At 38.8% G+C, this 21,895-nt stretch overlaps 1 protein-coding gene across 3 annotated transcripts in view; it reads left to right on the plus strand.

The window, feature by feature from the left end:
* Nucleotides 1–21,895, plus strand: part of SEMA3D (semaphorin 3D) — a 144,497-nt gene that overhangs the window by 65,898 nt on the left and 56,704 nt on the right. For all 3 annotated transcript variants that reach the window (XM_038153514.1, XM_038153515.1, XM_038153513.1), the window contains 4 exons: nucleotides 1,230–1,390; nucleotides 13,792–13,854; nucleotides 15,448–15,567; nucleotides 19,910–20,003. In XM_038153514.1, coding sequence (XP_038009442.1) covers nucleotides 1,230–1,390; nucleotides 13,792–13,854; nucleotides 15,448–15,567; nucleotides 19,910–20,003 — 438 coding nt within the window. The remainder of the gene's footprint in view (nucleotides 1–1,229; nucleotides 1,391–13,791; nucleotides 13,855–15,447; nucleotides 15,568–19,909; nucleotides 20,004–21,895) is intronic.

Below are 21,895 nucleotides of genomic sequence, written 5' to 3' on the forward strand. Positions count from 1 at the left end.
TGGGTCAGGGCAATGCTTCATATCAGCAAAGACTGGATGATGGATAGATTGTGTGATGAATAGGTTGAGAACAGCCCTGCAGAGAAGGACTTGAGGATACTGGTAAATGAAAAAAAAAAAAAAAAAAAAAAAAAGGATTTGAGCCAGCAGTGTGTGCTCACAGCCTGCAAAGCCAGCTGTACCCTGGGCTGTACCACAAGAAGTGTGTTCAGCAGGTAGAGGGAGGGGATTCTGCCTCTGCAGTCTGCTCTGGTGAGACCCCTGCAGTCCTGCATTAAATTCTGAGGCACCCAGTTCAAGAAAGACATGAACCTTGGAATGAATCTTGAGAAGAGCCCTGGTAATGGTCAGAGGGCTGTAACACCTATATAAGGACAGGCTGAGAGGTTTGGGGTTGTTCCACCAGGAGACAAGATGGCTCTGAGGACACCTTATTGTAGCTTTTCAATATATAAAAGGGGCTTGTAAAAATGATGAGCAAGGACTTTTACCAAAGCCTTTAGTGACAGCACAAGGGGCAGTAGTTTTTAACTGGAAGATAGAAACTGGATATAAGAAAGACATTTTATATTATGAAAGTGGTGAGAAACTGGTACAGGTTGCCCAGAGAAGTTGTGGATGCTCCATCCCTGGAAGTGTTCATGCCCATGAACACTTAGGTGGGGCTTTGACCAAGCTGATCTAGTGAAAGATGTTCCTCCTTATACTGAGGGAGTTGAACAGAATGATCTTCAAATGTCCCTACCCACTATTTCCTGCTCCTAATTATTCTTGGCTGGCATTGAGCTTCTTTGCTGCTTTATATTTGGAGGACCAAATATGGTGAGGTATTATCCTTGAGCATGTGTATCCATGAGTATGATAATATAAACATAATTAGTTTTCTTTGAATGAAGGAAAGATATAGCACACATTTTGCAAAGATCTGTCTTTTGTGGTTTCTAATTTGTGTTGAACTTCTGATTCTTCTGTGCCATACAGATATTAAGAAAATTTTACACAGAAAAATATGAAGGGAAATATTACCCAATTTGGAAGTAAAAAAAAAAAAAAACCCAGAGAACCCCAAAGTTAACAGGAACTGTATTTTATGGCTCTGGAAAGACATGCTCCAAGACTGCACTTATCTCACTGGTTATACTCCATGCTGGTTGCATATATTTATAAAAGACACTGATGAGTCATATATAAACATTTTGATTATAAAGATTTTCTTTGTTTTCCTACAGACTTGCTGCTTTCAAACAGCTGCATCCCATTCCTGGGCTCAACAGAGGGGCTTGATTTTCGAACCCTGCTGCTAGATGAGGAGAGGGGCCGGCTGCTAGTCGGGACAAAGGACCACATCTTCCTGCTCAACTTGGTTGATGTAAACAAAAATGTAAAAAAGGTCAGTGCTCTTTCCACGGAGTTTACCTCCTAAGTTAAATTTTGTTAAATTCCTTTTTTGTTTGTTTTGCTTTGTGTTTTTATTTATTTATTTCTTCACTGGGTTACTGCAGATTTGTTGTGCAATGCAATTTACCAAGATTTGATAATCTCACCTCCCACAGTTATACATACTATCTTTAATCAATTGAATTTCTAATGCTATATGATCTCTTGTGTGACTGATGACCTGCAAGAGATTAGCTATGTGAAAGGGATCTGCACTGCATGAAAATAGTATCAAAATATCAGCAAACAGGAAAAATGTAGCTCAGAGTGTTTACTTCTCAACTCCTCTGGTCACGGTTACCTTCCTCATTTAAAAGCATTTGGAGGGAAATAACTGAAGACAGCTCTTTCATTGCTTCCTGGCATCACTGGGATTGCTTTACTGTAATACTGAACAGAGCAGAGGCAATTTGGATGGTTTAAATTAGAGTAAAATATAAGTGGCAATTTTAGCATTTCTGTTAATATCTAGAATTACTAGTGATAGGAAAAGCTTCCACTGGGATCTGCTGTAGTCCCTTGCCCATGCCCAGTGACAATGTGTTAAATTGAGATAATAAGATGACAATTTAGCCTTCAATATTTCTAGCAGACATGGTGAACTGGAGCTTTTGTAAGCACAGTTGACTGCTACGAGTGAAAACCAGATGCTCGCACGGGAGCACATGAAAACTGGTTTCCTGCGTCTTCCAGATATGAAGAAAATTTGAATTCTCAGCTGTGTTTGGTATTTTTTTTAGGCACCAGAGAGGGGTTTTAAATTACTGCATTCTGCTGCCAGCTCTGAAGAGGTAACTGACCCTGAATTAATGCGATTGCAGGAAGGGGCTGAACAGGTGGAAAAAGAGACTATTTTGCCCACATGTTTGAGAACAACACTTGCTGTCATTGTATAGAAAAGATACAATACCAGGCAGAATATCTTGTTCCTTATCTTGACTTCAGCAATGCTGAACGCGCCAGTTTTTGTAAAACTCAGATTCTGAGTATTTCAGAAAATTTCTTCCTGGGATGCTTTATCAAGCACTTGCTTCTGTCATCTCAGTAATTGACTCAAAATCCACCACCCCCTCAGGATATTGCATTAATAACAGCACTGCTAATTATAATTGCAAATTTTCAGACTACAAATTGATTTTCGGCGTAGGCTTTCTGAAGAAAACAAATTTTGTTTGTGTGAAAAACAGACTTTTGTTTCTGTGGGATGCTGCTTGCCTCCCGAGAGGTGCTGAGTGCTGTCACCTCTCATTATGTTCAGTGGGTCTTTATGAGCCCAGACCTTGCTGGAGGTGGCAGCACCCTGAGTAAGCTGCCCCTCAGTCCAAGCTGGTGACATTTTGCCTTTGGCCAAGCCCCCACTGATCATTATGGACCTGGTGCTTTCCAAGAAGAGCAGAACACAGAGCCAGGAGACCTAACCTGCAGTCAGACAGTGGTATAGATGTTACAGAGAAAAGACTCTGTGTTGGAAGGAAAATTTGCATTTCCTATAACAAATAGAAAATGCATGCTTACATATCTGTGGTAACCTGAAAGGAGGGAATAAAATTCCTAACCACTTGCATATTTAGACTAAATATGTGTGCAGGTTCAAGTATTTCTACTTCTTTTAGCAGTAAACTAATAATAGTTTAACTATTTAGATAATATTTAACTTCTCAGAAAAAAAACCACATGAGGCAAAATATATCTAAGTGGGAAGAAGTGACTTGAGAAGCCTTGCAGAGCATCCTGGTGTGATGATTTCCAAGGCCTCCATGGGTATTCAATAACTTTATAAATGTATCTTGTTGCATAAATGCCCAGGTGAAACAAGGCAGTGTCACACAAGTGTTTCTCTTTAATTCCACTGCGCTTGGCTGGTTGAATCTTTTCAGTGGAGGAAAGGGATGAGATGAAGGAAGTATCGTGAGGAGCTGTGTATAAATCTCAGTGCTGAGGAGGATGCTGGAAGATACTCTACAGTAGCAGGGAAGTGTCAGAAAGTAGCATTTGCCGGTGCTGTGTTTAGACTGACCGTAGTTTGGGTTGGCGCTGGGCCAGGCGGCTTGCTTCCAGGCTTTCCCAGCGTGAGGAAACCACACATGTTGGGACTACAAGGGTCTGAAGTGTGTCCTTTGTACTCCTCTGGAGTACGAGTCGTCTGGAAAAAATAATCTGCTTATACACAGCCACTAAAATGAGTAGAAATTGATTAGAATAATAAGTTTCTGCCTGTAAATGATGTGTTTATTAATGACTTTGAGGAAGGAGTGTTAAAAGCAAGCTGAGGGGGCAAGAGAGGTATAACAACTTCGAGACTAGAATGCAAGATTGTTCATAGTTTAGGGTTTCCTTTCTTTAAAACAAAACTGAACATTAACTTTGGAATGCTCTGTGCTGGGTAGATTCATCTTATTTTAATAAAGCTCTCAATTTCAGATATTTGTTTTGTTAGGAGCTACTGATACCTCCAAAAGCCAAGTCAGAATCCCCAATTTATTCTCATATGTGGATATAATTACTTGGCAAGATTATATTTTAGAGTCTGAAGCTGTATTAAGACATTTCTGGAATAGTATTCAAAGAAGCATCCAAAGCATTGTATCCTGCTCCCTTCTCTAATGTATACATATATATAATTTAATGACTTCCTTTTTAAAACCTATTTATTTACCTAAATTAGTTAATTTGACTTACATATATTAAGTTATGGCTTTATTTCCTGGTGTATTTTTCCTTATGAAATAAATCAATAGTTCTGCTGGAGTCTCAATTTCTTAAATCATTGTAGTTGTTATTCAATTTATTGTGTAATAGGTTGAAAACTTCCTTAGCTGGCAGCTTAAAAAAAGTCTGTCCAATTTCCAGTGCTTGCAAACCTCATTATAAAACAACAGTAAGTACCACAGTGTAATAAGCAAGTCTTCCAGAATGACAGGCGAATGCAGAAAGCTAAAGTGATTATAGTCAATAAATATATAGTTTAGCAATGGATAATCATCTTTCTGTAGCAGGGATATATTTTCTCTGAAGTTTTCCTCTACAGAGGCCTTTAGCTCCTGTTGCTGCAGTGGCAATATCAAGTGCCATAGTTGTTTTTTTTTGAACGATCCTTACATGCCTGAAAAATTCTGCAGGCTGTTTGCAAACTGGAAGAATTGTGATTTCTTCCTATGAGTAAAATAAAGATGATCAGTGAAAAAAAGCAGTTCTACTGAAGGCGTCTGTGCCATTACCACCAGAAGTGCTGTGTAAAACAAAAGGATGTTTAATAGCATGAGAGGCCAGAAAGCTGGAGAAGAAATTCTGTAGGAACACCAGGCTCTGGGATGCTGCTGGAAACACTACTTTAGTACATTGAATTTTCTCGTGAGTTTGCTTAAAGCCTTTTCTATTTTACTCCTTAAGCTAAATAAATAGGAAATACAAAATGTTGTCAGCTGGACAAACAGTGGGTAAATAGCTGCAAAGCAGTGGTGCCCCTTTCTGTGGCTGTGCTAACAGTGCACACGGGGTTACATGTCAGCGCGATTATCACGGTGTGATCCGCTGCGCGACCCGCCCAGCTCCGCGGGAATAGGAATGCTATCAAGGCCTGACAAGCTTTTGAAAAGCTGCCAACCTGCAGGAGCTGTCAGTGCTAGAAGACACAGCCCCATGTGGGCCAAATAGATAAACATGTCAGATCCCCAATAGCAGCTTTGGAGCAAGTTGTTTTCATCCATCTCAGTGTGCTCTGGCTCTGGGTCACAAATTATCATCACTTGGAGCATCCTTGGTTTGTAGTTGCTACTGTTTTTCTGGCATGTGCAGCCGTCTTGTGACATCCTTGAATGTCCTCTTGTATTGACTATTACCTGTATTTCACAGGAAAAAATATACAAATGCATAAATATATATTTATCTGCTGGGTAAATGCTTATGAAATAGCTGCACATAATTTTTTTCTATAACTCCAGTGCTTGCCAGCAGTTCAAGTGGGCTTGTATTTCAGCACTGTTTGCAGTGTGACCCACCCATCTCTGCAGGAAGGGGAACATGTATGCAAATACATATGCATATTTATGTAAAACAGCACCCTTGAGATATAGGAGCAGAATTTTACATTCATTGCTCTGAGAAACTTTCTGTCAGTCTGTATAAGCGTGGTCTCAATTAGGAATGAACCCAGTGGGAATTTAGCCCATACTGAAAGGAGGCTTTGGTTCTTGCCATCAGGACTGAGCCTCCGGAATACATACAGAGTCTGAGGTGTTTATTGCAGCCTTGAAACACAGTAATACCAAGTTGGTCCTTCTTAAAAAATATGCGCTGCTTATTCTATAGCTCAAAGGAAGTTAGCTTCCTGCCTGTCAGCAAAACTGCAGACAGTCTGAGAGTGAAGCTTTCTTGACCTGTCAGAAGAAAAAGTTTGCCAGGAAACGTTATTGAAGGCCAGAGAATTATGTGGAAACCACTGGAGGTATCTAAACTTATGAAAGTGGGGCAGCAGGATAATCTAGGATAAACCCAGTGAAACTTCAGGTTAGGGACTTCCAGAGGCAGAGGTGATACCTTTGTGCTTGCAAGCCCTTGGAGGAGTCTTACCTTGGAGCTATTTACTCTACAGAGTTGTTTGGCAGACTTAAATTTAGGCACCTGTGTAGACAAAGTGAAAGCTTTTGAACAGTGTTTACAGACACAAAAGCACAGATGGAGCAAAACGTGAAGAAAGCAGTATGAATCCAGAATGACAGCGGTTCTAGGTGGAAGAGAGTGTCTCTGTTATTTCCTTTTGCATTGTTGCCATAAATTATATTTCCATAAACATCCGCTGTCATTTTTGTGTTTTACCCATGTGTTTAGCTATAAAGAATGGCCAGTATCCTGCTCTCTGAAAACATTTGTTTATATTGGTCATTGGCTTTTTCAGTGGTAAGATTTGTTTTTAGTCTGAAGTGATAAACATGTCAGGAGCAATGCCATTTACCCTAAAAATCCTGGTGTATGGTTTCCTTTTAGGAGAAACAGACAGTATTCAGAAGTCTGCTGTGGTTACACTGTGGAAAATTAGGTGTAGAAACACTGAAGCCTTTTAAGATTTCATCCAGTGTTAATGAAATCAGTATCTGGTCTATTTTCTTTAAGCTTTCACGTGTGCTCATAACATACACATGAAAATTCACTTTTCAAAAACCCTTGAGGATGGAAGTATTGGCTGCTACTTAAGTTGTGTGGGAGATCAGTTTAAGAGGAGAACTGAGGCATGTGGAGATGTTGCTTTGTCACAGACAGATGCAATATTAAAGCTCATTTGGTTCTAATATGAAGTTTCACTCTAACAGCCACCTGCCAAATTAAAGCTACCAAAATCTTGTGAATGTGTCTTCCAAATACACAACTTTGATTTTCCTCTGACTTCCAGTGCACTTTACTCAGTTTGACAGCACCATGAAAATAAAGAATGCTGTACACTGACACTGGCATTCCTGCTGTGTTGTAAATCACTTTGAAACAAGCCTCATATTCTCTCTTTCCTTCTTTCTGTTACATCAGATTATATCTATCAGAGATCCAATTTTCTGTTACTATGAAATAATTTGAGACGGAAATTTTGGTCAGTTTATTTCCTGGATGCATGTTGCAAGGATGGGAAATAGTACCTCAGGTGAAAGTCTGTGGCAGATATAAAAAATATTAAAGATAGATTCTTGGCTTTTAAGGATCTCTTAAGTATTTCTGGGAGTCAGTTGAACCTTGATGAAACTGATATAAAGAAAGCTAGATGAAAAAACTCTAAGGACAGCCTGGTTAGTTTTCAAATACAGGAACAAATTTAGATGAGGAACTTAGATATATCAGCTTCTTTTGTTTGCTGATGGCTTTAAAATGTTGAATTCCAGAGTACAGCAATTACAGTGGGAGTCAGTTACAAGACCTGCTTGGGGTAACCTTCCTGTTAGGATTTGTGTGTAAGAACAATCTGTCCTGTTCCCCAAGCTGTGGACTTCTACACTGCCCACATTAATGCAGCAGATGTGAGATATTTAGAGAACAACTGGTATACGAATATGGTGTGCTAAAATCAGATCATTTTCTCATTAATTAGTGCAGTTGGTTGGAGCATGGTGCTAATAATGTCAAGGTCACACGGTCAGTCCCTGTACAGGCCATTCATTTAAGAGTTGAACTTAATGATCCCTGTAGGTCCCTTCCAACTCAGAATATTCTGTGATTCTGTGATAATTGTAACACTCTTTGTTTTCCACAAAATAATACAGAGAAAGCATTAAATTCTTTCCAGTGTTTTCTGGGAAATTCAATAAATTTTTAGTGCTTGCAGTAATTTTCAGTGAAGTGACCTGGGGTCAGTATATAGCAGTGACAAATGTCCTAGTTCTCAGGATGCAATCCATGAACACCCACTCTTATTGCATTGGGGCATGACATTTGTGATATTGTCTTGTGCAGCAGGGTGACATTCTTATGGGATCACTGTCATATGTTTTCTCAGCGCTCCTTGATCTTACTGTTTTTCTTTGCTTCTGATTTTTGAGCTATGAATTACAAAGTTCTTCAGAAAATCAAGAAAATAAATTTTAAAAAAAGAAAGTCACATTATTGTCATTTTATTGGTGGGAAAATTGAGACCTGACTGTCACATATAGTAAGGCAATAACACAACTAGGATTAGACTGTCTCCTGGTTTACTTCAGTCTGTTTGGCTCATGTTGCCCTCTTTACTGTACTCATTTTATGGTCCCATTGAGCTAAGTCATGAATCCTTTTTTTTCTTTTTTTTTTCACACAGGGGGGTAGTTTTTAATGGAGAAGAGTTTCTCAGGGGGAGTATATTGCTTATGCCAATGTGACAAAGGGTTTACAACTCAATCTGGCTTTGTTCTTCGAAACTGCAGTTGGGACTGTCATATGGGGAATTTATCCATACCAATGAGCCTAAGCTTCTGAGTTATAGTGTACATGCTTCACAAAGCCTTAATAAGACATTTTGATGTCCAGAAAGCTGTAACTTTATTGCATACCTTCCCTCAAGCATCAGTATAATGAATATCTAGTACATACAATGAAATAAGAAAGCTGGCCTTCTCTTGCTTCATCAAGCAGTTGTTTAAAATCTGTATTTTCATCTAAATGCTTTTATCACTTTTTATTCCTTTAAAATAGGAAGGGAACAATCCCTTTCTTCCCAGGCCCCAGATTTGGCATATGAGTGTTTTGAGAGGTGCTGGTCAGCTGACGTCCTTCACTCCTAGTGGGGACACATCCTGCTGGGGCTCCATGCGCCACTAACAGAGCACTTTGTGGGGGTGTGGTACCAGGGGCTGCTCTGATAGACAAGTGCTGCAGCACGTGCACAGCATCAGGCACAGGAGAGGCTCCTGTGAAAGCCCCAGGGCTGCTGAAAGCCGACAGCCTCAATGGCACACTCAAGTGCTTGCTGCTAGCATGAGCGTGGCTATCTGGGGGACCTGAAACTGGAAGGAGTCACACTGGTCAATTGGTCTCACTCCCTGCTATCAGCACCACCTACCTCATGGAGCAGTTATTCCTTTCATAACTCAGCTGTTGTAAGTGGCCCTTTGGGATACTTCATTCAGCTTCTTTAGGAATGTTGTTGCCATGGAACAGATCCTTGTTACTCCAATGTTTCAGATTTAATTTTTGTTAAAACCCACAATCTGATATGTATTTGTTTATGAGCAGTTTATACCCATTTCCTCTGGCTGTTTATAATTCTGGTCTTCAGAGCCCTTTGATTCTTCCTGCATAATTTAACTCCATTTGTATTAGTGATGCTTCCCAACTTTCTGTCACCAGCATGGGTTGTGGCAGAGTTCTGGGTTTTTACCAAGGCTACTGAAGTGTACGTGAAAGAGGATGAGCTCTGTTCCTTGAGGGACTTAATAAGTAACTTTCTACCTCAAGTTCTTTACGTATCAGACCTTTTTTTTTTTTTTTTTCTTGTACTAATGCCTGTTTTTTGGAGCTGAGCTAATCAGTTTCCATGTGACAATTTAGTAAATACCTAAGTGGAGCCATGAGGAAGAGCACCTCTAGAACCTTAATGCACTTGGTAGCTGGGCTACTAAAGTGCAATCTTAGAGTGAACCAATGTCTGTTTACCAAGTTATATTGTCTTCTCTACCACACTCCATTTTCATTGGAAACTTGTGTTATTTCTTCCCTAACTAAAAAATTGTTTTGAAACCTTACCAACAGATAAAGACCAATGAGTTTTCAAATTGTTTGAGTAGCTTATGATCTTCCTCATTTGTATTGTGACAATATATAGCATTTTCTACCGATTTTATGAAGTCCTGCACCATCCTAGATTTAGAAGACTAATTAGAAGTGATTCTTGAAAAAAGCTGTAATTTCACACTTTTTTTTTTTTTGTAATCAGACTTCACTGTTTTATTTTTGAGAATCCCTTCTTCTAAGGATTTATAGTCTGAAGGGTTAGTTTAGGAACAAAATCCGATAGAGAAAGATAGATAGAAAAAAATTAATAAAATACCAGTATTATTAATTCATGACAGATAGCAGCTGAAATTAAGCTCTTTTGGAATGAGAAGGGTGGATCCATATATGTTTTATACATATATATATATATATATATATATGCACACACACATAGATATATACTCACGTGTATGTATGTATATATATATTTCTTTTTATCATCCACATACCTATATATATATATATATATATATATATATATATATATATATATATATAGTAATGCACATTAAAAAATTTTGCTTTCCTTTTCATTCCTTTCTAAATAGTAAAAATGCATATTTAGTAGACAGGAAAATGTTACTCTTAGAAATTTGCTGCTCCTGATTTGGAAAAGACCTTTGTGGTTTTAAATGTTTTGTTTTAATCAGAAATCAATTTCCAGCTACCCTTTAAAGTGTTACCTTATCTGTCCTACGCTGATGTACTGCTTAATTTCATACTCCTGGGACATATTCTTTCTCTCTGATAGAAAAGAGCTTATTAACTTTCATTTATTAGGAGAATTTAATTTCTTTCCTGTTGCTAAATTTAAGAAAATATTTGAAGAGTGATTTAAAAGTAATGGTAAGGTTGTTTTTTTTTTCTTAAATTGGGCACTAGAAGATAAAATCTGGAAATCATGACAGTAGCCAACCTTTGGAATTTTGATATGGTTATTTTAAAAGGAAAATAAACTGAAGATTAAGGAAAGAATCCTATTTAAGTATACGGTTCACATATTCCAACTAGTTGCATTCTTGCCTTAAATTCAGTAACTCCATTAAGCTATTCTAAGATTTTTCTTAGCTATTCTAAGATTTTTCTAAGAGATTTCTAATACAGATATATATACTATAAAGTATATTAAATATATAATTTGTACTTATTTTAACACAGAATGGCTATAACAAGTCAATTTTGTTGTCACCTTTAATATATAGTGACTGATTATCTGTCTTTTGTTCCCATTCCTTGAAGTTTTTGCTTATTGAGGAGTTTGGTAAAAAAAAGAATTTGTTGGTTAGCTGTTACCATTGTAAATAAAACATGTAAATAGAAAAAAAAAATACCAGTTTCAAAGCTTCAAACCATTTAACAGCTCAATTATTTTAAATCTAACAGAAACTACAGGAGCATGCAGTCTTACTTTTTTGGGATATTGTAAAACTAAGTAACTAATCGGAATAAAATATAATAGTAAAACTTAATTTCACCCCCTACAGAAAAGTCAATACAGATGCGTAACATTATTTGTGCCAGTGTTTGAGGGAGCCAGACCTGTGGTACTGTTACACAGCATGTCCTGTAATAAAAAATGGGGTTTATCTTTTCTTGCTCAGCACATCAACTCATTATTTATTATGCAATTTTCTTGATCTATTACAATTTAGAACTGACAGTTTCTGGGAACCTCTCATTTCTCATATGTAAAGCAAATAAATATCACTTTTACTACCCCATATATAATTGCAAATTGATTTTCAAGTTGGATCACTGAGCTTCACTTTTCATTGTCTAATGTGGCCTTATATAATGCTAAATACTGAGGCTGTTGAGTAAGTAGAGAGTAAAACAATTGATTTTTTAATATAATTATCTGTGGTCAATTGCCATAGAAGTGGGAGTGTGTGTATTTCAGCTTTGTAGGAAAAATGCTAATTCCCATGAAGGAATCTGTAGAAGAATTGAGGGTAAGTCAAGTCCATTAACACTTTTGATGCCTCGAACCAGATGTCTCTGTTTTTAACTCCTCCAGTTCTTCTGTGTATTTGGCAAGGAGAGCTGGCCATTTTCAAAAGCCTACAAAGGGATGTCTTGTCTGCCTAACTGGATAACTAAACTTTGGCCAAACATCTCCCAAGCCCCTTGGCCTTTAGCCTTTCCTGTAAATGATTCAGGGATCTTGGGCAGAATTGGGCATGAAGTTTATGCACAAGACAGCTGACAGCTCAGACAAATCTCCTTGGCCAGATGTGTTTGGAGATCCATGATCTTACATTCCTCTGTCTGTTTCTTCTCATCAGCCTTTCTACACTGGTAGCTTTTCATCAGCTTTTCTTCTTAAACTTAACTTGTGTTGCTATCGAGACTCATCCCACTCTGCCCAGGCAGAGACCAGACTGGACCTACCTCCAGCCCTTCCTGACATTCCCAGTCCTTTCCTCTGGGCTTCCTGGCACTGTGCACAGTGCCACCCACACACCCTGGCATGGCTGATTTCAGATTGCATTTTCATACCTGGATTCTATGACCACATCATTCTGAGAAAATGCTCTGGGAGAGCAAAGTTGTGCTCCTATGCTGCAGTGCTGTTACACTGTCTTATCCCTGACTCCGTGTAAATATTGTTGTAGAGGGTTAAGGTTTAAATAACTTAAACTACATTATCTCTACTAAGAGGTTTTTATCAGAAAGGTAACTAAATTCACGTGAGAGGAAAAATGATTTCCTTGCAGAAATCCAGTACATCCATTTTCACTGGGAATGAAAGAGGGAGAAGTAAAATCAAAAGTGTTTCCAGACTGAGAGAAACAGTGACCATAGGTTTTGGGAAGTGATAAAAGTACTTGACACAGGACACTGGCTGTTTCCCTACCCTTGTAAGTCTGAGCCTGTGTATGTCAAGCCACTTCCTACAAGGTGCCAAGAGCTGGGTGAAAAGGAATAAATATGACAGCAGTCAACTCCTCTTGTATGCCATTGGGTTGTGCATCCTTCCTTGATGATGTTTCTATTTCTGATATATTAAAAGAATTCTTCATTCTTACTTATTTGCAATTTAAGGTTTTATAAAGAGTGATTGGAGACTACTCCAAAGCAAAAGCATTTGTGACTACTAATGACCTGCTGACTGGTGCCTGGGACTTGAGTCAATGTACTAATCAATACTGCTTAAAAATTAGTGTGATTTGTGGTGTTTTTACTGTTAGTTATGAGAAATAACAATAGTTTTGCCTTGTCAAAATAAGAAGTATAAAATACCCATTTTTATCAGGGTGGTTGTAGAAGAATTTGTATTTAGCTTCTATTTTAAATTTAATAGAATCAAATATGTATTAAATCATATCCAGTCTTGACTGCTTAATTGAAGTCAATGAGACAGAACCTGAACTGTTGTTCATTGATGTTTCTTCACTAACATAATTTGGATTACAGTAATTGATAGTATTTTGCCACCTAGATTCATCTACATCAAAACCTGTTGTATAGAATTCTTCAGGGCAGATTAAAAAAGAAAGAGAAATGGTATCAACATTTAATGCCACTTACCTAAGGTCCACGATTCTACTGTAAGCCTCTGTTTCATTTTCTCAGTAAACTCAGTTAATGTTGATGGGTGACATTTTTAAACCATGCACTGTTGATTTCTGTCAAATGTGCTTTTTGTTCTACAAATTTCCCTTGAGGTATCCTTAATTTTTTGATCCTAATTCTTTTCATTTCAAAATTGGCAGAAAGAGCTAAGTATTTTTTTATAACAGTTATGCCAAATCCACTGGCCTGAATTCTTCACAAATGTAATTTGCCTGGCTTTGCAATCAGCGTAGTTTCCAGACAATTTGGCTCATCATAACTTTGAGAGAAACACATAATGGTGACAAGGTGCCCTGGCCTGATAACTTAATGTTTTTTAGTAGTACATGTAGCCAATGAAGAAATATACAAAGATCGGGGGGTTGATTTAAAACCTCTTAACTTTTTGTGATGGAATCTTGTATTTGAAGTCATGTTAATTTCCATTTACAGGCAAGGTCTTTCAACACACATAAATCTGTTTTAACTGTTTATTCATGTAATAATTAATCTATCAGTCACAGGATGGGTTATAATCTTCATAATCTTTGTCTTATTTTAACTGTGTTACAGATTTACTGGCCTGCAGCAAAAGAAAAGGTAGAATTATGCAAATTAGCTGGGAAAGATGCCCAGGTAGGTATATTTTTTATTATTGCTGAGATTTATGAATATCTGTGTGTTTGTTACTAAGTGCATAAAATACATTAGTAAGCTGTTGTTACACTTCTTCTGAACTAATGTCCTAAGTTTTTTTCTTTAAAAAAAAAGTACATTTCTATTAGTTTTTAAACATTAATGCTTTAAATAATTCAATATTGCAGGCAGCAATCATGCTAGATTTTTCTTTGATGTAATAAATGCAGCTGAGAGATGAATGGACTTAGCTCAAAATTGTATACCAGGCAATACTTTCATAAAATCCTCTTTTTTCACATTAAAATGCTTCTTTTTTTTTTTTTGGGAGTATCCTAAGTGTAACGTCATTATAATTCTTTAAAGAAACAGAGAAGTAGAGCAGTTTGCAGACAGCTTCAGTTAGGGTTAAAAGAAAATCTCAGACTCAATAGCTTTTCCCTGGAACCACAAATTTTCTTTAGGAAGTATATTTAAGGTTCATACGTGTATACAATACAACTTTTACATGTTTTGCTTAACACAGATTACGTCATGTGTCTAGAGCCTAGCCCCATAAAGGTAAACATTTCCTGCTGTAAAATAAAATGTCCTCATTTTGTCTCAAAAAAACCTCCTAATTTCTGTCTAGCTTTTCAGTTACTGAGGTAGATTCCAGCTCAAAAACACTCTCAGCTCTCCGCTTCAAGAATTTCAACCTCATATTCTGTTGTTTCTACCATTATATTTACAGCAGTCAAAACCTAAGCAACACCTTTGCTGAGCGCTGGAAATATTCTAATACTGGTGTATATGGAAGATTTGTGCTGTTCTGTTTCTATATTAAGAGAAGAAGGAAAGGGTCATGGGAGGGAAATATTTTTTCTGGACTTTCACTTAGGAGTAGGGTGATGTCTAGAAAGTATGAACAGATCTTGTGTATTCCCTCTGAACTACTTGTTTTGTGTTTCTGTATTAATTTCATTTTGGGGAAAGCTAGAACAAGCCTTTTCCTCCAGCCATGTATCATCTTTGGAGCACATAGCATCTGCCTGTGCTTCCCAGCAAGGACCAAGCCCAGCTAGAGCCAGGATAGCCCATTGGACTCAGAAATGACCAAACAAAAGTCACCAGTAAGATGTGGCTGGTGCAGAGACAAATCATACCCTTTGAAGTGTGTTGAAACCTTTCAGCCCACCACAGTTACTTTAGTCATGTAATCTTTGGTGTTAGAGCCCCCTGAGCTGGGAAGCAAAGGCAGGAGGACTGGTAGCCGGACAAACCCAGTGGCTCTGCGACCTCTGCCCAATTGTTGGCAGGTGTTGTTTGCTACGACACAGGCTGAAGAGATACGCTCCAAACCATGCTATGAGCACACAGCGTCTGTGGCTGTAAGCCTTACAGCAGAATTAGGTTTTCAAGTCTGATTGATGAACTGCCTGGTAGATAGCCACTGTCAAATTGTAGTTGTCACAGCTTTGAACTACTTTGTAAACAGTCTCTGCTACAGTAGTTTTAAGTACACCGGTGCTATGGCTGTAGCTTAGTAGAATGTATAACGTGAAAAAGAAGAATAAACATAAAAAGTAACCTTTATCTTTCTTTTCCCAACAGACAGAATGTGCCAATTTTATCCGTGTTCTTCAGCCGTACAACCGGACCCATGTTTATGTCTGTGGCACGGGAGCGTTTCACCCTCTCTGTGGATACATTGAACTTGGAACTCACAAAGAGGTAATTTAACTTTCTCACTAGTGTGCCATGTCAAGGAATAGCCCTCATCTTGTTTAGCATTCATCATAGATTGGAAAATACTGTGTGAGTGTCTAAAAAATGACCTGACAGCAGCTTGCATAAATAACAGGGTAAATGGTGGATTCTGTGGGTCAGACGGGAACTCTCCTTCTCACATTTGGTATGTGCATATCACTTTTGAACAAAGCACTTTTCTCTGGCTTAATACACAAAGTTCTTTGGAATGACACTTCCATGTGATTAACTAAGTGAGGAGAACATCTAACCCAGATGTCTTCCTTTCTAGTAAGTCATTTCTGCGCATACTTGCCTTACACACATACATTCAGAGTTCAAAATGAAACTTGTAGTTCTGTCTTTTAATGTACATATTCCCTTGGTCCATAGAGGGATTCCTATGCCTTGTGCATGAGAGTAATGAACACTTTGAAAAAGGTCTCTGAGCCTGAGTGCAGGGACAGTGTCTCAGGACTTTGCAATGTGTTGCATTCTGGTCACTAAGGAGGTGTTGATTGTCATCCATCACTAGTGGCATATTCCTGAGCTGAAGTTTAGCAGCTGATTGGTCTTTATTAGCTGGCGACAAAGAAATCTCTATCCTAAGTGGTAAATGTTTGAGACCTAACCCCCAAAACAGGAGAATTTTGGTGTTGTGTCAAGCAGCCACTTAGTACACAAGTCTCTTTTTAACTCCTATATGTATCACACCTTGGCTATATTTATTCCACTGGCGCTGTTCTCAGACAGTGTTGAGATGTGACCTGTCTGGCTGATTGCCTGTGGTGCAGGCTTCCTATGCTGCTATAGAAATAGCTTTTTCTTTTCTTCAAGGCTGGGTAAAATTCTGGAATATAAGAAATGACGTCTAAAGTTTCTAAATGGATTAACCTGAAACAGGATAAGAATCACAGAGTGGTTTGGGTGGAAAGGGCTCTTAAAGACCATCCAATTCCAATGCCCCTGCCATGGGCAGGGACACTTTCCACTAGACCAGGTTGCTCAAAGCCCAATCCAGCCTGTCCTTGAACAATTCCAAGGATGGAGCATCCACAGCTTCTTTGGATAACTTCTTTGGGTGCTGGTGCTTCACCACCCTCACAGGGAATAATTTCTTTCCAATATCTAATCTAAACCTACCCTATTTCATTTAAAGTTGTTCCACCTTGTTCTATCACTGATACATGGAATCAAGGGAAGATCCTCATGGAAGGAATAAAGGGATTATTACTTGCCCAGACTGAGATCTGTCATTATGTACCCCACAATCTGTGGGTTGGATGACCAACCCAGAGGGGCTGCCTGTGCAACAGAAAACTGAAGCTGTAAGAAATCTACACAGTAGTGTTCTTTGCCTAATAAACCATTAATTCTCTTGGTATTGTATGGTATATGGTGTATAATTTGGCTTACAATGAAATAAGTCTGTAGACTTCTTTGCTTTGCTACTTTAAATATTCTGGTTTAAGCAACTGAAATTTTAGATCCCTTGTATCATGCTGATTTCTTAGCTGAATGATCAAATACACAGCTGAATAGACCAGAACAGCTCTCAGCAAGAGTATAAATAAGGCTCTCGTCTACCTCTGGGTCATTAGCAAGATTCCTTATTCACTCTATCATTGCCCTACTTCATTTCATCTACTTCATTTGTGAAGGTTGTTTTCACCAGACCTTATGAAATTATGGATTTGGTCTGACTGTTCAGTCCAGCAGCCAGTCTAGACAAGGGGTCTGTCTCAGCTAGACATGACCAATTACCTTGTGAGAGGAAATGGAAGAAGAATCCTGGTATTGTATTTCCTAATCCCCTCACTGTCCCCCAGTCCTGCCTCTCCCACATTCCTCCTGGTTGCTCAGCTGCAGGGGTAGGTTGGAAAGTGTTCAGCACTGCTCCTGCCTCTTGTGACAGAGCAGCTCTTCTGCAGCCTCCTACTGACTTATCAGACTTGAATGGCATCAGGCATATTTTCCCTTTCCTTCTTGGAGGCCCAAACAGTCTTCAGCCAACATCCTTCCACCACCTCTCCAGATAAATGTGACAAGGCAGGAGGGTGCTGAGGATAGGCATAGTGATATGAATTTGACAGGCAGTTGAAAATGTCTCCTTGTAGGAACTGAAGCCAGGAAATCCGTTCTCTGAGAATTTTTTCTTTTTTCTGTCCCTCACCTTTTAATTTTTTTTTATTTAAATCTTTGGGTTATTACAACAGATAATGAGTGTCTGGTAATTAGCAACCTCTCTAGGAAGATGCGGGATGTTTGGGAGAGCCAGGCCCTGAGATAGCCTCATGGTGGCTGGGAAGCCAGGCAGTGCTCTGCTGACCTTTGAAAGCTGCTGGTAGATCTGCACAGTGCTCTCCTGGCCAGTACCAGTGCTGTGAAAACAGAGAGGAAAACACTGTAGATCAGGTGACTCAAAACCACAGCAGCCACTGCTTTTGAAGCAGTACAAATCCCCAACGGGATCACACAATTAAAGGGGATTAAAGTCCTCGTCTTGTTATTGCTCAAGTTGCTGCCAAAACTTCTCTTGGCTGGTGAAGAGGAGGCTTGGCCTGGTTGATGCTGTTAGCCACAGGTCTCCAAGGGATGCTCTTTTCTTTGAAAGCTTTGCCTGAAGTGAAAGCAGGAGGTTAATTCTGTGTGAATGCCTGGTAGTGTCCATTAGTTTGTCTGGGTGAAGTCTGAAATATTTGATGTTGATCTGTAACTCCCTTGGTCCCCTGAGTACTGCTGGGCTTGCAGACAGCCTCTTCCCATGTGATAAGGCAAGGGTTCTCTGAGCAGCTTAGACTTCCACATCCTAGAACAAAGAACAATGGGACTTCAGCATTGTCAGAAAAAAAATGCCTAATTTTTAGTGTAGTTTTATCCTTGCTCTGCTCACTTTAGCAGCCTAAGAATTTGGTTTGTCTGATATTCCACAGGTTTGGGAAGGTATATGAGTTTTTTGATGATTAAATTCCGCTTCCTACGAGCTAGGATTGCTGGAGGAAATTGAATTTATGTTCCCAGATTGGAATTGATTTTTCTTTTCTCTTAAGGAGCTTAATTATTCAATATCCTGGGCTTTTGTCTTCTGAGCCTAGAGAGTTTAGGAGGCACCTCAATAACGTAGAAAGGTTTGGTCATTTATAATCTGATGTGCATTAAGGATGAATTGAATTAATGTGTTGTGAAGCCTAATCCTATGTGGCCATCTTTGGACATACTTGCTTGTCATTTGTACTTTCCTGGCCTCTTGCAAGGTAGAGATATGGAATAACTAAAATAATTAAAATAACTTAACCCATTTTTAGTTGTTGAAATCATGGAGATGTTTTGATTTTTTTTTAACTAGCTTCTAAATTTTTGTCTCTATAATTCATTGATTAGATTTCTGAGCACTAGTGGCATTTTAAATATTGCTGTAGGTAGGAAAGCATGTTAAAGGAAAACGTTAAAAGCACTTTTGTAGGAAATCTCACTTTTCTTAAAGGCAGCACAGTTCGGACGATGAAGTTCCTATACCTGCAAAGAGTTCATTTTACTCCTCTGAGCTATCAATTTGCCTTCAGCAGGACTCACTATGGATTTCAGATTAACTGTACTTTCAGGAAATCATTCAAATGGGCAAGTAAAAGAATCCCTGTTGGCAATTCAAAACTATAATAAAGCTTCAAATGGATGCCTACAGGAATTGAGTTGTTGATTGCCCACTGAAAACACTGGCAATAATTTTTAAATAAGTTATTTTCTTTATCTTCTTCTATGCTCTTGTTCTGTGGCCCAGGAATTAATCATACTGTATTTGGAAACTACGAGGAAGAATATTCTGATATCTCTTGTATCTTTAGCCTTGTTAAAAATAATAAGAGAGAGCATATGCTCCTTTCATTTTAAAAGGGTCTGAACTGTGTCTGTTGTGAACATTATTCAGCAGTCCCTGGAGAAATTTCAGAGTCAGCCAGAATCCCTTCAGGGTCTCCTGTTGCAACACAGTCTATCAGCACTTTCCCAAATAGAAGCCAGTGCCTTTTAAGTGCAATCCAGCTTTTAATTGGAGTAGAAATGAACAATGAACAATGCATCTCTTTTTTTTCTGAAAATAATTGTATTTTTTTTTTTTAAGATTTGTGTTTCACTATCGAGTGACCAGGATACAGTAAAACACTGAGTGAAAAAATCCAGATATGAAACAGACACAGACTGTAAACATCAATGCTGAGATGACAGCTGCATGATCTAAAACACCTTCACTTTGTATGCTAGCAGAACAGGCTGTCTAAGTGAGTTTTTCTCTGTAGACACACCAAGATAATGAATTTGTGTTTATTCTCAGGAGATGGTGTTCCGTTTGGATACCCAGAACCTGGAGTCTGGCAGGTTGAAGTGCCCCTTCGATCCCCAGCAGCCGTTTGCTTCAGTGATGGCAGGTAAGGAGCCACCAGAGCCAGGTGCTGCCCTTGGACCTGCGATGGCTTTGCGCGAGCCCAGGGGCTCAGCAGATGCCACTGCTGGAGCTCCTCTGGTACTGGTCATGTTTCCAGTGCTGGTTTGTGCTCTCAGGCTGCAGACACCAGGGAGCTGGAAGGGCAGCAGTGCAAACAGAGGCATTGGAATGGCAGTGAAGCCTCTGTCAGCTGGATGGGAAGGCGGTTTCACCCTCACCCAGTCATTGCTCCTTTAAGAGGACAACAAAAAAACCCACATGGACAGAGAGTGTTTGAAGCCCTTGTGGGCCTCTTTCTGCAATTATCAATATGTTCTGCCCTTTGAAGTCTGCTGACATGCACTATTTCCATAAATGCGTTTCTGAGGTTTCTATTTACTCGAGTAGCCACTTCTGAAGCCGGGAGCGGAGAAGCAGATAGTGCACTCTGCCTGCTGCGTGCATCGCAGCACTGTGTGGTCTGACATTTGGGGCCAAGGAATGTCAGCTTGACCTCTGGATTTCAAATCACTATAAGAGCTACTTTTGTCATGGTTTGGTTCATAGCTTTGGACTATTTTCATTTAACTTGTCCTTCGAGCATATGAATACAAGATAAGAGTGAAGCACCATGACGTTTTCATTTACAGCCAAAGAGCAGTGGTGACAGTGCTTTGAAGTATCGGTCACTCTGTGTTATAAAAAGAATATGACTAATGTTCAGTCTTTATTCTCAGATAATAAGATAGATGATTTGTGATTCTGACCCTACAGATGGGGCAGGACTTCCTTTATTAAAAACAATAGATTAAAGCCTGTGCTTATTCTTCTCAGAGACCCCTAGTACTCTTTAATGACCGTGAAGTCTATTTTTGAAATGGGGTTCCAGAAACTTTAACTTTTTTTTTTTTTTTAATGCAAGCAGTAGAACTGTGTGATTTATTGCTGCATTGCCTAATTTCAGTAGCACTCTCATGCTTTGACTGTTCTATTAAATCTTGTGAAATGAAGAAGCTGCTGTCTTTTAGCAAGCTAAGACATGAACTTTCCTGCATAACAATTTTTGAGCTAGATAAAATTAATGGTCAGGGTATTTTAGTACTCCTTTTTTTGACTGTTTCTGGTGTCAAGTGCTTCACAATAATGTACAAGGAGTACTGTAAAGAGTTACAGGCCTGATCAGAGAATGTGTTTTTGGTCTATCTTTGGATGCTTACCTTATTCTCAAATGAACTAGGAGAGCAGTATAGTTCATGGGCAAGATGCTGCTCTGTAGCTCAGGTGAGATCATTTCCCATCTCTGCCATTAATGAGCAGAGTAACCTTGGCACATCACTTCTCTCTATCTACTTTTATTTATCTGCCAAATGGCAGTAAAAAATACTTATATCCTTCAGAGAACACTTTTTATTCAGTTACGCATTTATGAGCTAAGTAATATCTAACTATATTTTCACTCATATATGTAAGTTAATGCAACTGAGTAATTTTCTTTCTTTGTAGAAATAAGTAATCTGAGTACTACATGACATATCACTTCAAGTAATATATCCCCATAGATAAATTTGAAAAAGTAGTTTTTTTGACTGAAAAATCACCTGTTCATCATCCATCCTCACAAATTACCACTCACCAAAACTGTTCAGGACATTACAGAACTTGGAATGAGAGATACCAAATGCTGAGAGAAGTGCTGAAAATGCCTTGTCAGCAGAGCCTGAGCAAAGATGGAGAATTTCTGTTGGCCCTTTAGATGTATCGATCACCGAGTGCCTGTCACTTAGCAAACACCAATTACCCTGCCCATCCCTCATTATGACAAATACCTTTCAGAATGCACTGTTGTTTCTTTACAAAGGCAACATGCTGTCTGAAAGATGTGCTTTCCACAACTGT

Source organism: Motacilla alba, chromosome 1A, assembly GCF_015832195.1.
Source record: "Motacilla alba alba isolate MOTALB_02 chromosome 1A, Motacilla_alba_V1.0_pri, whole genome shotgun sequence".
In the NCBI taxonomy this organism is placed as follows: domain Eukaryota; kingdom Metazoa; phylum Chordata; class Aves; order Passeriformes; family Motacillidae; genus Motacilla; species Motacilla alba.